Raw genomic sequence first — 18,084 nt, 5'->3', positions numbered from 1 at the left:
ACCCATCCATCCATAACTTCCTCCGGGCCTCTGAGATATCTCTGTCTATGTCATCATCATGGTAACTATGATGATGTCGGCTAACTTTCCTATTAAATATGCAAAGTGCAGCAGGTGCTGTGCTACATGCATCTCTATAGGTGGCCTGGCTTTGTCCTCACAGACCACCTGGGGAAACAGCCACCATGTCACCTTACCATCTGGCGGGCCAAAAACTTGAGTGATACTCTGCCTTGCTGAAGGTCCCTAATGGGGTAGACAGTAGTGGTGTCGTGGACTCTGTGCCTAAGCCCAAATTGCCCTCACCTGCCCTGACAGCCACCTGGCAATGCAGACCTGGCACTAGGTACAGTGCTGGAGAAGAAGTGTTTCCATGCCCTATGCCAGCATGAAGGACACCATCCCATCCTGCCTGTTAGCTGTTATCTGCCATCTGGGGGCAGCTGAGTTTTTAAAGCTTAGCTCTAGGCAGGAGTACGGCTGTGTGGACTGTAGGTTAAACCGGCACAGTTGGGAGAGATTCTGAGTTCTACTTACCTTGGTCCGGGTTGAAGATCCGGAAGACCTCAGGGCAGCTCACAAGGACCATCTCACCTATTTGAGCAGGCTTCCAACATGTGATATTGTCCCACATGCCAGGGCAACCTGGAAGAGAGAGCCATGATGAGAGAGTGCCTGGCCATATACAACCCACATGCACACAAGTGCACACAAGCCATAACCAGACACACAAACACCATATACATCCCACATATGCAGGAACATACAGGCCCAAAACACAATATTCATACTATAGATGTGTACGCACACATGCCCCTCTGTAATGATTAATTTAAAATATCAGCTTGACTTGCTTTAGCATCACCTGGTGAGGCCCTCCTGTGATGATGGTGGAAGCATCATCAGTGGGGATTAAGGAAGGAGGAAAGAGCCACTGTGAATGTGGGCAGTACTATCTATGGGTGGGCAGGAGGAAAGAAGAAAACTAATGGAATGCTGGCACTCCCCATTTCTGTGCTTCTGAGGTGCCATAATGTGAGCTGAGCTGCTCCTACTCTGCCTCCCTGACCAGAAACAGAGCCCCCGAAACTGAGAGCTAAAATAAATCAAAGCCACTGCAAGAGCTTCAGGGAAGGGGGCTCTGTGGAAGGCCTCCTCTTCTTGTCCCAGATGCCTGCATTCTCCCAGTCTCACCACCATTCTGGGGTCTGGCCTCACAGACACCTCCTCAGTGGGGCTCATGTCTCTGTGAAGGTGGAGTTGAGACCAGACCAGCTCTGAGGCTGCACCCCATAACCCACTTCCTTCCCAGCACAGGCCTAAAACAAGGAGCTGCCACCCACAAAGCTGACACCTGGAGTGAGGTCACAGCTTGCCCAGCTGAGAGATGCTTGGGAGTGACTGTGGAAAGACTTGGAACAGAAAGAGGTGATAGAGGCAGAGTCCTTGAGAAGGCCAAGGTCAAAGCCTTGTTGTGGGGATGAGCTGGCAGAGGGGAAGGGACAGGTTCACAGTGAGGTACTCAGGAATCATCAAGTCTTCCTGGGGTAAGCAGTGAGGGAGACAGGAGTATCAGGCTTAACTAGATCTGATATGGTCTGGTGGCTCCTGGAAGCCCTCTGCTTTCTGTATATTTACTCTCCTCTGGCCACCATCTCCCTGCCCCTCCTCTACACTGCAGAAACCCTCATCAAGGTCAACAACGACATCTTTACTGCCAAATCTGAAGAACAATTTCAACTCCAGCCGAGCTGGACTCTGCCCACCTGACTGGCTACCAGATTCTGGAAGCCATCCCATCTTGGGCTACCTGCCCACTCACCTTAGATGAGCTCTCCCTGCTCAGGGACTTAACAGAATTTCATGTAGACATCTCTAGTCTTTGGCCTCCAGCCATTCTCTGGGTTGCCCCATGGTCAGTTCTTTGCTGTATGTTCCCACTTTGAGGGGCCAAAGCCAAGTCAAACACAGGAGTCCTAGACTCCACCCAGATCCTCCTACTAAACCCACACTGTTTCAGCCCAGCTAGATTCCGAGAGTTGTTTACTCCATTTACATCATGTGTGGCATCAAGTCCTACTTGATTCCCTTCAGACATCGATGGGACCTAGCAGCCTTCACTGGCATCACAGCAACAGCCTGTCCCTAGATCTCTCTCAGCTAGGAGCAAATCCTTTCCAAATACACATCCAGCTTGGTGACTCAGTATCATCCAACCTTGAAAATCTGTGTGCCTCACATCCTAGTTCCTACGTATGACACCTGTTGTCCCTGTCTCTCCCTGGCCTTGCTGGGCTTAGTTCCCCTTGAGCATTTGAGTGGTGAGACAACATGTCTTTTGGTTATGAGCCTAGCCTTTAATGGATGAGCCATCTCTCCAGTCCATGAGTCATGTCTCCCAAGGAAAGGATGTGAAGAAGAAGAAGAAGAAGAAGAAGAAGAAGAAGAAGAAGAAGAAGAAGAAGAAGAAGAAGAAGAAGAAGAAGAAGAAGAAGAGCAAGGAGGAGGGAGCCCCAGGACACCACACTTGGGGGTTTACAAAGGAAGTACAGTGGAGAGCATATGACAAAGGTACAGTGGGCTGGAGAGTGATGGAGAAACACAGGAGGTCAGAGTGCAGCAGAGAGCTTCAGGAAAGCGACCTGACATACATGCATACATATATGTATATGTATATATATGTATATATATGTATGTGTATGTGTATGTACATATACATATATGTATACATATATATGCATATACATATACATATATATGTATATATATATATACATATATATATATATGGAGTCTATAGACAGGAGAACCTGTGTCCCATAGGGAAGTGAGTGAGTTCCCACTTATTGCCTCCCAGTACTTCTAGAGGGACTAATAAGTTCCTATGTAGACAGTTCTACATAGGAACAGCACCACCCTCCATACATGTTGGACTTGTCACTGACCTTAATTCCATGATTTCAACTAGATGCTTCTGGGAATCACGCCTCAGGAGAGGGGTGACCCCACTGGGGAGATAGAAGCTCAATGGCCAGCTACTGAGAAGCTCAGAGGAAACCTGAGTATGCAGAGGAGTAGCCTGGGACAGGCTTCATGTCAACATGCTTCCTCTGTCAAAGTCATGACTTCTGGCAGCAGAAGACATCCCCAGCTTCTAGGTCTCTCAGAATTTAGCTGTTGCCACTTTGGCATTCACACTAGGGACACCTGCCTGTGGCATTCTGCTCATACAATGGCACCCTTCAGGAGTTAGGAAAAACGTTAAAGCTCTGTATGCTGAGGCCAAGTGGACAAGGACTCAGAGGACCAGAGGAGGAAAGCCACCTGTGTCCACATCAGCTATCAATGATTCCTGTCTACCCAGCATGTCTCGCCAATGCAGCACAGTTGGCTGTGACATCATGTCCTTGAAAGAGACCCAACAGTACATCTTTGGCTGCTATGGCCCATGCTGACTGTGAAATGTCCATGGACTATGACCATGTCTGGCCCATACCCCAGAAGCCCTGGCCAGCAGATGTTCCCGTAATGTAGAACATTAGGCCCTGGCACAACCACCTGCTATTCCAGCTGACAATGCTGGGGTGAGAGGGCATGAATGTGAGGCCAGGGAGTGGCAGCAGTCAGGATCCAGAGCTGCAGATCAGAGGTAGAAGCAGGGCAATTAATGCACATCCTTGATAAGAGTTTTGAGTGCCTTTCCTGTGTTAGATGCACACAAAGCTACAAGAGGACAAAGTTGAAGGAAAGGCAGCTCCCCACCCCCCACCTTCTGAATCTGCGTAGGAGAGATCAGATTTATGTTGTGGTCTTCTCTGATGTGATTCACAGGTTAGTGTCAGAGCAAGGGCTGAGAGTCTGTTAGTACCCCAACTTAGAGTTGCCAGAGCTGAAATCTAGAACAGTGGGCTAATGGGACTTGCTGGTGCCTTAGGAACAGCAAGTGTCACTGGGACTACTTTCTGGCACATCTGCCAAGTTCCTCGTCTGAAATTCCCAATGATCTACCTGTCACAAGCCTGGAAACTCTTCCAGTCCTTCACTCTGTCCCCAGTGTTGTCTTCTCACAAGGCCAGGATAGGAAGAAAGCCCAAAACAAGATTCCCTAGGACCCCAGAACCTATAAAGAGACCCCATTCACAACGACTGACCACCTTTGGACTTGGGACAGGAGGCAGGCCCACAAGAAGGCCTTGAAGTTTTCTAGCTGAGGACAGAAATGTATGTCCCTACCACACACACAGAACGCATGCAGTTTCCACAGCTCAGCTCAGTAAATATTAGTGGCAACAGAGGCCTTCACAATGCCTTTGCTCCTAAGTTTTCCTCTCCTCTCCTCTTTTTTTCTCTCTCCTTTCTACTTTGCTTTCTCATCTTTTCATTAATTCAAATGATTTGGTGAAGACACATGAGTCCTGCAGGGCAGAGCAAAGTAACAGCAGCCAGTCTAGGCCTCACGGAGCTTACAGTGGTGAGGAATGCTATCTGGGTTAGGTGTAGGCTCATTTCCTACTGGGGATGGGTGGTCATAATGCAACTCAGTGTCTTTGCTTAGCACAAGTTACCATCATACCATGCTGGAAGTCAAGGACCTAAAATGAGTCTGGACTAGTTAAAACTGGGCATCAGCAAGACTGCTGGAGGCTTGAGGGAAAGAGTCTTTCCTCAACGACCCCAAGTTCAAGTGATAGCCAGTGTTCTTTGGCTTATGGCCCCTCCCTCCAGCTTCAAACTTAGCAGCCTGGCATCCTAAACCTCCTCAGTGCTTCTATCTTCTCTCACTTCTAAGGACTCTAATGACTTCACACCACATCCATCCAAGCAACCCAAGACACTCTCCCTATCACCAGAACTCACATTAAGACCCTCTGTCAGGTAAGGTGACATATTTGCAGGTTTAGGGAGCTGAGTGTTAACATTTCTCTCTCGATGGTAGCAGAGAACCTTTCTCTGCCTGCCACAGAGGGCAGAGATCCAGATAGACAGACCGAGTATTCAGGTGATCCAAGTTAATGGTTCAGAGAGATAAGCAAGAGTGAGACAGAAGGCCATGCCATGATAGGGTAGTATCCTGGGAATACTACCATAGTAGGGAAGATGAAAGGGTAATGGCAGAGTAATGGCAACAAAGGTAGATTGGACTGTGTAGGACAGTTTAGAGACAGGAACAGTGGAGCATGGTGAAGAACAGGGCTGGAGTGTGCCATAGGTGGCTGGTACTCACTCATGTCACTTATGTGACTACCCTAAACTCTAAGTCCTTGGAAAGGAGATCAAAGAGGTAAAATAGTCTCTGGTGCTACCCTCAGGGCCTCCTCTATCTTTGTATCTCTTCCTTCTCAGTAGCATCCTTGAGACCACATACAAAAGGTATCAGTGTTCCAGCAGGGAACTTGAGTCTCTTAATGTCCAGACAAAGCTAAACTCCAACTCCTCACTACAGATAACTATACCAACCTATGATGTGTATAAGCAAAAAAAAAAAAAAAAAAAAAAAAAAAAAAGTCACTCTGGATTTGAAAGTTGGCTTATAACTGCAACATATCCTGTGCTTCACTGACTCACATACAAAGGCGGTAAGAAAGTGCCACTGATGGATGTCATTCTAGCTTCCGACTTGGGCACTTGTATGGACTGATGAAGATATAAATGGGTGGGAAGATGGATGGGTGGGTGGGTGGGTGGATGGATGGATGGATGGATAGATGGATGGATGAATGGATGGATGGATGGGTGAGTGGATGGATGGATGGATGGATGGATGGATGGATGGGTGGATGCTTGAATGTATAGACAGGTAGATGGATATGTGGGCAATGGGTAGGTAGACAGTAAATAGAAGAGTAGGTTGATGGATAGACAACCACAATAAAGGGACTAATTAGCATTCAAAAGGTGAGAATTTAGACAAGTTGAAAATCATGTTTGGTCTCAGATATGCTGGATCTGAGATGGTAGTAAGAGTCAAAATTAAACCAGACAAGAATGGGTAAGGTAGCCAGGGTAGGCAGACGATTATCCAGTAAGAGAGTGAGTTCACAGAAGAACACACAAGAATGCCAAGGTTTAGAAGTGGAGTTGGCAATGAAGGCTGCAGAGGAAAAGCAGGACAAGACAGTGACACAGCAGCCAGTAACACAGGTTCCAGAGAGAAAATAGATGCGCAAGCACCCACCTCCCTGCCCTCCTCTAAAGCAGGCCTTGCTTCTTTAGAGTTAGGGTCACTTGATGTCTCCCCCACCCAAACCCCTCTTCCCTACACCCCAGTTCTGCACCAGCCCCACCCCTAACTCTCCCAGCTCAATCTACACAAGCCCCACCGAGAAATGAGAGCACCATGGACCAGGGAGTGTTACTGCACGCTTCGAGGGCTGTGCCCACATTCCCTCCACCCCACACTCCATGCCAAGTAGCAGTGAAACTCCTGTGACAGCAGGGGTGGGGGGAAGAGGGGACAAAATCTACTCAGGCATAGAGCTGAGAGAGAATGCATGAGCCATTAGTCTTTGAAGGGTACAGAATGAAGAGCTAATCAGAGGTTGTCATGGTGATGATTCTGTCCAGTTCCACATAGAGTTCAAAACTCATGAGCCCAGAGACACCAGAGTGACAGACAAAGCCACGATCCTCCCTTCTTTTCAGGATCCATCCAGGGATATTCAGGTTTTCTTAAAGAAAGGCCTTCATTTGAGCACACAATTTGAAAGTGAAAAACAACTCAATTTCCCTGAAATTCACTTGACAGTCAAGGTTTCTTGTTTCATCGAATGAACAGCCCTCCCCCTCCTCTGATGATGAGGTGAGGGAAGAAGCAGAGCAGAAGGCAGCAGGTCTCCAAGCATGACCTGAAGGTGGACACACAACTGGTAGCCTCCAGGATTGTGGATGCTCAGGCCCCTCTCAGACCTAGGTATAGGATACCCTGGGACCACCGAAAGTCTGTGCTTAACAAACCATCAGGAGAGTCTAATTCAGGCTTGAGTTCTAACAGGACCAGCTCTGGAAAATATGAGTCTGAAAAAACCCCTCAGTCAGGTTCCTATGAACCCTACTTAGGGTAAGTTTCTCAGAGCAAGGGTCTCTCGTGGTTGGGCCTAGTGAATGTTGGAGCAGCTAGAAGGCCAATTGGGGTGGGGAGCTGGTCAAGGCACCTGAACACTATCTAGGACAAATCTAGAAAGGCAACATGAAGACCTTTCTCCTGCCCTGCCACAATACTGTAGGCTTTGCTCATATCGATTTCATCATGTGGCACGTACTGAAGACTAGCCAGACCAGCTCTTCACAGACACAGAAAAGTTCCCATGCTCCCAGCCCAAGGCCCTGTGAAGGAAGAGGTGCTGCTGGCTACAATCTAGACAAACAAGCCCTGATCCAGATGGAGGGATCAAAGAATGGGCCTACATGGCCTGTTGTGCATAAACCAGCCCCAACTCCTTCTCCTCTTCCTCCTCCAAGGGCACTGGCGGTGCAGCAGAAAGGGAACTCCCCAGTCAGGAGTTCTGGGCACCCACCCAGAGCTGGCTGAGACTCTGCATGTGACTTGCCAGTGGCAGCACCTCTGGCTTTAGCCACTTCATATGTCATGTGACAGAGCCAGGCTCAGAGATGGCTTGGGTCCCATGCAGGATCCAGGGATTTGGAATAAAAAAAATGAAATAGTGAAATATACCTCCATCCCTGATCCTCCTCCCAATAAACCCCTGCAACACATGCCCAAGACGGCGGGGTGGTGTGTCCAACCCTGAAGAATAGGAAGATGAGAGAATATGGTTTCCACCACACAGTGTAACACATGCTTCCAACAAACCAGGCTTTCACTACAACAGACCCAGCTTACTAATTATGCCATGGCTGCCTCCTAACCTACACTGGAGCTGAGAAATCCCTGCCACCAGCCTGCCATCACCATGTTCAAGTCACGCGTGTGTTTGTGTGGATGTTGGTGGGAGCACCACCTCATTGCCAGTCATGTGAAAAAGCACTTGAAGGCACAAAGTGGCTGGCCAGACCGACAAGGTCTGTATTCCTGCACTGTGTGATGATTTCAGAGCCTGCCCAGCCCTACCATTTGCAGCTGGCCCTGACATTGAGAAGTGGGTGAATGGTGTGTGTACATATGTATGAAAGCTGTGCTGAGTTCACAGTCCCGGGCGCTGAAACAAACTGGCAGGAGTTCTTCATTTTCAAATGTGTCTTAAGACTTATCACTGCTTTCTGGTGGTATCTGTGCTGGTAACTGCTCAGGAACAACATAGTTGGAGAGACAGGAGGAGAGTACAGCTGACTGAATCCCATGGCCAACAACACAGCCCAGCTCCTAATCCTGTGTCACTTCCAAATATAATGGGATCTTAGCCTGATTCACCAGCTCCATGGCCTTTTCTCTCACACCTGACAACATATGGGCCCAGTGGTGGGGGGTGCTTCCTCTCTAGGGTGCTTAAACTTGTACACACTTTATAATCAGCCAGAGGGTAGGCTCTGAGGACATACCTCCTTGGAGTCTGAGTCCAGACGCTGCTGACCTTGGCTGTGTGTGGTGAAGGACTGTTTGTTGATATCTTAAAGTGTTCCTAGGGACTTCAATGGCATGGCCCTGCTTTAGGGACCCAAGATTGTTTAATTCAAAGTCCCAGGTGAAGATACCCCTAGAGGCAGGCATGAGACTCACAAGAAGCTCAGAAGACATAAAGGCCCTCCCTAGGGGTCTGACAACAGGGTTTAGCTGTCCTGAACCCTGAACCCTGGCAAGCTGCCCAGCGTCTGCCTGTCCAGATGCCTGTCTCTGCAGATCATACCACGCGACTTTCAGACACGGACTTGATGGATGCTACATTCAGCACAGCCTTCCCCAGTAGGGCTTTCTACCATGGAAGCACTTATGCAAGCGCCCTTTGCCTTGATGGGGCTCTGCTCTGAGCAGTGCAGGTCTCTCTTAAACACAGACCTAAGACCCGCTCTGCAAACTTCTCTCCTGCTCAGGTGTTCAGCAAGGAAGAAATCTGTTAGCATGGAGACTTTGCACTTTCCAGCTGCAGCACTGGAGTGGACTGGGGGAGCTGGTACCTCTGGACCTATCCCAAAGTATATACAAGCTCTACCACCTGGGTGTGGGCTTCTGGATAATGGGCAAGAAAGCAGAAAGGGACTCTGAATGGGCAAGCTCATGCTCAGGTGGAAGGAAACACCACTGCTCACTTAGGCCGACAAGCCTAAGTACTGTGTACATGCGCGAACACTGAGGACACACATCTGCTCTGCTACAGTCAGCTCTGTGAGCACTAGCCCACAGTTCTCACCTGTCTTAGTTAGGTTACCCCTACCTAGGGTCCATCTCTCATCCTCCCTCCTTTCCTCAGCTCGCTGAAGCCAGAGCTGGTTCTCAACTCTCCCTTCTCTTTCAGAAAGCCTCTCCAGGCAGTTCCAAATGGCATCTACCTCTGACATAGCAAGAAGGTAGGAAGCCTGGAACTTTCTGCACCATGCGGGAGCCTCACAGATGTAGTGACCCTGAAGTCCTCAAGCCCCTGTATCTTCCTGTAGACTACAGCTGCTAGGTATTACTCCCCTCCCCTCAATATACCCCAGAAACTTAAGATATCACATGTCTTCAAAGGTGATGTGGAAGTCCTTCTGGGGCTCAGAGCATGCTGTCCTAGGGAAGTACATCCCAGTGACTGAGGATATCACCTGCCTAAATTCAGGCTTTGCTCGCAATGAACTGTATCCTTAAGCAAAGTGCAGGTTCTCTTTGCACCCATTTCTTCATCTATGAAGTAGGCATGATTATGAATACCCTGAGCCATCAGTGTTCTCCTGCTGCTCCTGGCTCACCTGAAGTCAGATACCCACCCCTCCCTTGGATTGGTTTTCTTAGCTCAAGCTTCTCACCAGAACCTCCTGGGAGCTGTTGAATGTCAGGTAACTAACTATATCAAGCCAAGATTCTGGTTTAATCTGAACTGTGGTTTGTGGATGTCCTCCTAAAAGGTCCTCTGGGTATTCCAGGCTACTGGAGTCCTACCTGCTCCTCCTGGTCCTCACCTGAAGCTACCAGGGGAGCCCCTCCCACCAGCACCTGCCTACTCTTCCATTAGACTTACAGTCATATCTGTCTTCTTTAGCTTTATCCTTCAGACAAGAACACCCTACGAAAAAGTGTGTCTTGTCAGCTCCTTTGGACCAGTGTTCAACGGAGGAGTGTAATTAAACTGTACACAGCTTCACACAGTAAGCCCTCATCTCCCTTCTCTCTCCGCTCTGAGAGCCACCATTTGGGACCAATGATTCCAGATCAGGAGGCAGGCTGCATGGAGTGTTCCCACATGGATAGCTATTACCTCCAGGACGTACTCTCCCACCCCCATAAACAAGACACTTAGATCATAGATTCTTCACACAGTTTTTGGGTTTCCTCCCACTGCATACCCATCTGCCTCCATTCCTCAGTCTCCCCGGTTGATATGGTCTAAAGTTCTGATCTGGCAGCAAAGCAGGTGTGCTATGTTAGAAGCACCTTCCCTTGGCCAATCTTTGCAAAGAAGCTGCTGGCGTGAAGCTGGCCCAGCAGGAATTCTGTTTAACTGGGCTACAGATTAATAAAGTCTTCAGGCAGATGGTTATCAGTCAGTGAGTCCAGAGGGAAAGGTGTACCACTAAGGCTGTAGTGGAGCCCCAGCACTAGGTAGATTCAGCCTGTTCGGCAGACCAGAGCGAAAGAAAAGCATAGCATCTCCAAGATGCCCACCTAACCTCCCACCGCTCCTCAGGGAATGCTGGAAGAAGACCCCTGGATCTTACCAGGAGCTGTGCCTTTCCCTCAGGACATGAACTCGTTAGGAGGCACTTTTTGAAATCCTCAGAATCATTTATAGACTAAAGATGTATGTGACCACACATCCAGCATCTGATACAGCAGCCCCAGTATGAACCCCTCATTAAGGAAAGCCCTGGGGTTGGCTGCTGCTTTCCACCCTGGCTTTTGCTGGACCCAGCAAGTAGGAAATGACCCCATGGCCTTTCCTCCAGCTGGCCAGATATTCTATAGCCCAGCCACCATAACAGCTGCACTCCTGCTGCCGCCGGTCCCAGGTGGCCTATGAATAAGCTCGTTGACAGCAGCTATCCAGACCAGACCCAGGAGAAATCAGTGGCCACTTTAAGCCACCCAGAACATCCCAGCTCAGACTGGCACAAGGAGAGCCACCTAATGTCACTGAAAATGGCAGATATGGAACACTGTGGTCTCAGCCGGTTTTCTATAGAGTTTCACACCCTTCCACCATTCTTGCAAGGCTAGCCTGTGTATGCTGAGGACACCAAGACTGTCCACTGCCTCACTCACCTGGGGAAGACTCGTTTAGGCCCATCAGGTCATTGGCCCTCTGGATCCTCTCCAGGCACATGGCTTGCTCCTTCTTGAAGATGCAGTCAGAGTGCATAGCAATAGCCTGCAGGATATGGGGAACAGACAATGAGAGGGCACGGAACCCACTGAAAGCCCCTCTGCTTCAACTCAGGAGAAGAGCATTAGGGACAGAAGTGACAGGAGGGTGACTGACTAACACATGTTCTGTTACAGATGCCATGAGGGCTATCCTCAGACCCCAACTCAAAATATGTGAGTTCCATAGGCCCCTAAACCTCAGTCTCCATGCAATAGTGACATTAACAATTGCATTTGCTGTCCTCTAGCGGCTGGGCATGTGTGTGCATGCACACTAGAAGCTCATAAACACTGGGAAGAAGGAACTATTTTTCTTTACAGTCATTTACTGTTGCAAATGTGTAACCAAGTCTAGATGTCATTTAACTTGTTTCAAGTCATGTGACTTTGTAGGCAGTGTAACAGGATTGGAATCTGATGTTCTGGCTCCTGCTACACTTTATGGAGAGGTGAGGATTGGTAAACTGAGAACTATGGGAACAAATGCCCTCAGCAGACAAAGGGGTAATGGTAGGATTCAGGGATCTCCTCTCCACTCTATTTCAGAGGAGGAAAACCAGGTACAAAGCTCAGCTCATGTCTCATAGCAGGTCCAGGGACTTCACAGCCACACCATGTTATCATGATAGATGTTCAAGTTCATGTCCATCAAACGCTAGGTCAGAAATGATTCTCTTGGCAAGGAATCTGAGCTGTCAAGAGCCATGTTCCAAGACAGATCCAATCCCACCTGCTCACAAAGAGCGAGATGTGCATGTCCTGTCATAAAAGGAGTTCCAGATCAGGAGTAGGAGGGAAACCTCAGGCTCTAAGGACAGCCGTGGCCCAAATGGAACCTCTCAAATGGAACCCTCCTTCTCTCACTCCTGATCTTCACCCTTTCTCAAGAGAAATATGAACAGAGGACAGGATCCTGAGTTTAGGCATCAGAGGTCCTCATGGCATGAGGACCAGAAGACCATCATGTGGCCCTAACCAGGGACCCTGAGCACAATTGACCTAGCCAGACACCATGCAACTCTAGTTGTCATAGCACATGTCACCATCTTAATAGACTTGCAAATTCTGTAAGAACTGTGTGGTGTACGTGGAGAGGGACCAGGGGCAGGGAAGAACATTGGCAGAAATGCCATCCTTAGAAATGCCGGCTTGGCTGAGAGTACACAGAAGTCACTGGTTCTCCAAGTGGAGGCTCCGTAAGGATAGTTGTAGAGGAAGACTCTGGACCCTTACCGCAGGCAGCAGCAGGAGAGCAGTCAGGGAGAGCTGCAGAATCCTGCCCATGGTGCTTCTCAGCCACAATCACTGGCTGTCACTCCCAGCCTTGGAGAGTCAGTCACCGCCCGCCACTGTCCACACAGTGCTGAAGGGAAGGAAAGACAGCACACCATGTCATGTGCAGCAGGTTCCCAGGCCAGGCTTCCAGCCCTGGTTAAGCCTTGGGGCTTGCACTCCTTCACTCTTCCATCCCACCAGCATGAGTTGAGCACCATCTGCACTGTGCCCACAGGAGGGTACCGAATGTGGGTACATGCCAGCTCAGCCATCAGGCTACTGGAGCACTCCAGAGCAGCTTATTCCTCTGTATAGACCAGCTGTCTCCACGACGCGACGTTCTCTGCTTCCACACAGGAACAGCGTTTTGGCTGGCATATGCATGCCCACCTAGCAGTGACATTTACCAGGCTCCCCTGTTCCCAGGCACAAGTGTGAGCCTCTTGTGCAGAGCACGCATGCTCTCAGCTGCCTCAATTAATTCCAGGACCCACCTCTTCCATGGCAAACTAAATAATATCCCAGGGGTTGGAGAATGATAACAGGAGAGAAACCAGCATCCCTGAGCCGACTGTGACAGTGAGACACCTCTCTAGCCTGTGTGACCTAGCTAACTCCACACAGCTATGGTACGGAGAAGCAAGCTTTGGTACCATCTGTTCACTCTGAAAGGGCCTCTTTGCTCTGGGTGCATAGTTGGGACCAGTACATTCTCCTCTTACCGTGCGTCACCCCACTTTGACTTCTAAAGGGTGTGGTTACATCATAGTGTTGCTGGACCTCAAGGACAAGTGTGTGAGGACAAGAACCCCAGGAGGGGCCAGAGAAGCTACAAATAATTGAGGAAATTGGGGGCGGGAGGGCAGGAACCAAGCTCACACTCCACTTGAGCCTGCTCTGCTTCTAAAATTGACCATTGACACAAATGGCTGGCCAACTCAGGAGCTCTGAGCTGGGAAAGGTTTGCCCTTGGATAGAGAGCAACATATATGAGGCTACTCCCTGCAGCAGCAACACGCTGGCCCTGCTAAGCAGAGTGCTGCCGTCAATTCAGAGTGATGGTGGTGATTACTCCATTGCTGTGGGAAGGATTATGAAGAAGTAGCCCTATTCAGAGCACAGCTAACACAAAAAGTGCTTCACTATGGAGGCCAGAAGGAGCTGAAACAGGCCTGCCCCTGTACCCCAGGCACCATGTGGGTGCAGCTTTTGTCGCCCGGGCTTCTGTGCCCTAAGTGCTTAACACCCCCTTTCAACCTTTTTTTTTTTTTTTTTTTGCTTGATCAGGTAACAAATACATATCCAAAATAAGAAAGAAAAGTAGTGACAGGAAGATAAAGAGAGAAGAATGTCCCCTCCAGTCTAGAGCTCACACACTCGGAGATGGTAAGCAGATCTTGGATAGCTGGTGACCAGGGAAGGGGGCAGGTAGGCCTGGGTGGATTGGGAGATGCCTGGGAATGAAAAGGGGTCAGGCACGCAGGCTGGAGTGCCTGTACCTTGCCCAAGGCCCCATACACTCCTGGTGTGGGTACAGGCTCCTTGGCTGTAACACTGGTGGTTCCCCAAAAGTATTCCATTGCCTGTACCAGTCTGAGATCCCAGACCCTGTCTGAAGAAATGACCTCAGGCTTGGTTAGGATGGGAGATTATCTGGTTCTGGAACCTCAGCAGGCCTCGGTGAGAGGCCATCTTCCCCAGCTACTCCGGGATAGAAAAACCAGTACAAATGGGAACCTCTGAGCTCAGGAGTTACTCTCTTTCACCTTGAGTAACTTCAAGACTCCAAAACAGAGCTGTGGCCCTCCAGGGAAGTCCTTCAGGACCAGACTGTCCCCAAATACCTTCTACTTCCTCTGCATCCCAGACCCTCTCAGCCTAGTGAAGCCTGGGGACCCCTGCCAGGCTGGCCCTCCGTGTGGATTACAGGGGGTCTGCTTTAACCTTTGACCTTTGTGAGAACCTTGGGACACACACAGGGACACAGAGCTGCAGCTCTAAGTTTCCCTCTGGTGGAGGGAACATGATGGTGGAGAACATGGAGCTTGCTTTCTCTCCTCTCTCTCTCTCTCTCTCTCTCTCTCTCTCTCTCTCTCTCTCTCTCTCTCTCTTTCTCTCTCTCTCTCTCTTCTCTCTCCCTCCCCACATTCCTCTCTTTTTTCAGCAAAGGAGCATAAAAACATGTCACATCCACAAACACTAAAGCACCTTATCACAGGGCTTCCACTTGAAAGCATCAATATGATCATCTGTGATGACAAATCTCTTGCCTTCCCTTCATATGTCCCTTCATGGAGACCTAGAACCACATACAGTAAATGTCCCTGTGAGAATACTAGCTCAGATGCATCACGTCCTGCCTCCAAAGTTATGTACAGGGACACTCAGTTCTGTGTACAGTCTCCTAGACAGACCATAAGCCAGGGAGATATCCATGGTGCTGACACAGGAGCCATGAATACACACAGGTGAATATCTCCAGTGGTGTGAGCACTGAGCAAGAGCCAGAGTCCTGGATACCATTGCTGCCCCACCTAGTCCCTGGCTTCTCTTCCTGTCACAGAGCAGCACTCTATGCTTTTCTGGGTGCTTCTTTCCTGTCCCCACTCTTTCCCAGCAGCACCCGGTGCTTACTTTCCACAGGGTTCTTGGGGCACAGGCGCGATGCTCCATGGGTGGCCTTCCAACATGTGAAACACCAGCCAGATGCTCCTCTCTACCCAAGCTGCCTCTGCCTCACAACTCCTTAGAGATGCAGGTGTCTCTGACATTGAATAAGTCAGGCCACCACAGATCCATCAAAGACCCCACCCTAGGGAGGGACATCAGGCCCTTTCTTGACTACCCTGCATGCCCCACTCTCTCTCTGGAGTTCAAACTGGGCCAGGCAGGTGGCTCAGAGAACAAGGAAGTTCTGCCTCCCAAACTGATGTGGGAAGTTTCCCCTGGAGGTTTGAGCCTTGACCCCAGGCAAGATACTTAAGCTTCCTGCTCAGCCTCTACATGTTGTCTGCAAAGTGGGAATGACAGCCATGCCTGATCCACGGGCAGCGTTTTGAGGATGTGCTACAGCCTGGCATCTGTGAGGTGTCTCTGTGTTCATGATTCTTGTGCCACTGCGCTGTCACCTCCACCCTGTATCACACTGACTGGGAACAGCCAGCCAGCTGCACTTTATCTCCTAATGGCCAGTACTTACTAAGTACTCAGTATGTGCTGGGCACACCTCCAAGTTGAATACCCATCAACTCCTGTAACTTGATTGACATTTAGGAAGGAGCTCCTGGTACTCTCCTCATTCTACGGGGGAGGCAACAGAAGCACAGAAAGTCTGTGCAACTCTTCCAAGGTCACACAGAAAGCATCCTATAGAACTAAAATGTGGCTCCAAACCATATATGCCCCTTTGACCTCTGCTGCTCTGTCACTTATAAAGGAGCCTGCCGAATCCCCAATGTGACTTCTCACACTATCAGAGGTGTGCAGATCTTCTGCTACTGCCTGCCATATTGCCTGTGCAGATGCAGGCCTACCTGTACCTGCCCCATCTTCAGAACAGGAAGAGCAGCTGTGAATGGAATATTTCAGTTCTGCCTAAGATCAACTTGAAAAGCCACCTCATCACGCTAAAACTGAGACCAGAGTAGGAAATGTGTTTCCCAAGGTTACGTGGGATAGAGAGCCTAGAGATGTGCTTGGCAGAAGTGGGATGTGGACTGGACTGCAGAGAGTATAGGAGACCCCAGAACGTGCTCGTCCCTCCACCCAGAGAAAGTCTGCCCTCCCTGGGCCACAGCAGTCCTGAAGCTGAGCTAAGCAGGGACTGACAGCCACGGCTGCATCACCAGTCAGCACGGAAGAGCCGGTGACTCACAGACCTCGAGACATTCCTAGTCAGAAGAAGGGGAGATCTACAGACCCTTCAGCGCCCTCACTGCACCAAACCAGCAGAGGCCATCTGCTACTCTCAGCGGGGGCATGGTTTCTGCTGCAGGCCACTCACAACTCCTCCCTCAGCTGCTCCAGACCCTCGGTGGAAGTCTGGTGTCTCTCTATAGCCTTCCTGTACCCTGAACTCCTTCACCCTATGGAGTGCCTAGAGAGGACTGAACACATCATGGTCCCATCCCTCCCTTCTCCATACAGACCTGGGTTCCATACATGGCCTGCACCAGAGTCACCTCTAGAGCAAATCATGAGGAGGCGGGGAGGAAGTAGGGAAGGCTGAAGCCTGTCTAGCAGCTAGGGACACTGAAGGACTGTGCCAGGAAGGGGTGGCACTGAGTGAGAAACTACTGCTACACTCCTACCAAGGGAAGAGATTTTTCACGGCCACCAAGCAGACCACCACAGAGCCATTTGGGATAAGGGTTAGGTTGATGGAAAGTGGGCAGAATTCTGAGGTATGGGGCAATATGACAGCAAAGTATCCCTGGAAGGTGTGGCAGGAAAGAAAGGTCCCAGGAGGACAGCAGGGCCAGAGAGAAGCAGAGGGGAGGGTGAACTTCCTACCAGAGCCATAGGTTCCCTGTGAGGAGATTCCAAGGTGCATAGTGGCTGCCAGTACTCTCAGCCAGTACGCCACATGCCCATCTGCCAGGGAGAGGGTGGAGAAAGCCAGATACTACTCAGAATCTGAGGAGAGCTGGGAGGAGAGAGGCCACTCCAGCCTTGAAACACCACCTCCTGGAAGCCCATCAGGGTACTTACTCATTCTGCCCTCTGGTCCCCAACCCTGAACCAGGAGCCCCTCCCTCCTGCCTAGGCTGTTGAGGTCTTGCCACATTTATTGTGAGACCCAAGGAGAGATTTAGGGTTGTTTTCTCCCTCATAAGAGGAACAAGAGAAGGGGCTCAAGAACTAATTAGTATGCTAAGACAACATCAGAAGTATTTAATGTGTGCTGTCTCCAGTTATAATGCAGGGGTGGAGGGTGTCCCCTGAGCACAGTAGAGGCTTCCCCCAGGACTGACAAACAGATATCTCCTGGAAGACCAAGGAGAGCAACTAGAGCTCCCAGACCAGAAATTCTCTTTCTTTAACCTTTTTGACCCTCTCACTTCTAACCTTCCATCCCAGGAGCTAGCAAATTTTTCTGGCTGGTCAGATTCACATTGTTCCTAAGATTTGAACAGCCAGAAAGTCAAGTACAGTTTCTAAATGGTGCGTTTTAAATGGTCAGGGAATTAAAAGAGTTGAATTGCCTGAAAAACAAATTGCATGAAATTAAAATATTGGGTGCCTGCAATGCTTGTCAAAACATAGTCAGGTTTAGTTTCTGTTCATATGTCCTCTGTGCAGGACAAAGTCGTTACAGCCAAGTACAATGCTCACAGAGTCTAAAATATTAACTAGATTCA

At 49.6% G+C, this 18,084-nt stretch overlaps 1 protein-coding gene across 3 annotated transcripts in view; it reads right to left on the bottom strand.

The window, feature by feature from the left end:
* Window positions 1–18,084, bottom strand: part of Adcyap1r1 (ADCYAP receptor type I) — a 49,422-nt gene that overhangs the window by 28,074 nt on the left and 3,264 nt on the right. For all 3 annotated transcript variants that reach the window (XM_031381995.1, XM_031381994.1, XM_031381996.1), the window contains exons 2-4: window positions 12,683–12,812; window positions 11,348–11,453; window positions 538–645 (exon numbers count right to left, since the gene is read on the bottom strand). In XM_031381995.1, the coding sequence (XP_031237855.1) occupies window positions 538–645; window positions 11,348–11,453; window positions 12,683–12,733 (265 nt within the window). In that variant the 5' untranslated portion in view covers window positions 12,734–12,812. The remainder of the gene's footprint in view (window positions 1–537; window positions 646–11,347; window positions 11,454–12,682; window positions 12,813–18,084) is intronic.

Source organism: Mastomys coucha, unplaced genomic scaffold (genome assembly GCF_008632895.1).
Source record: "Mastomys coucha isolate ucsf_1 unplaced genomic scaffold, UCSF_Mcou_1 pScaffold20, whole genome shotgun sequence".
NCBI classification, from domain to species: Eukaryota; Metazoa; Chordata; class Mammalia; order Rodentia; family Muridae; genus Mastomys; species Mastomys coucha.
The sequence above is the reverse complement of the archived record's forward strand: the minus strand, read 5'-3'. Positions and strand labels throughout refer to the sequence as shown.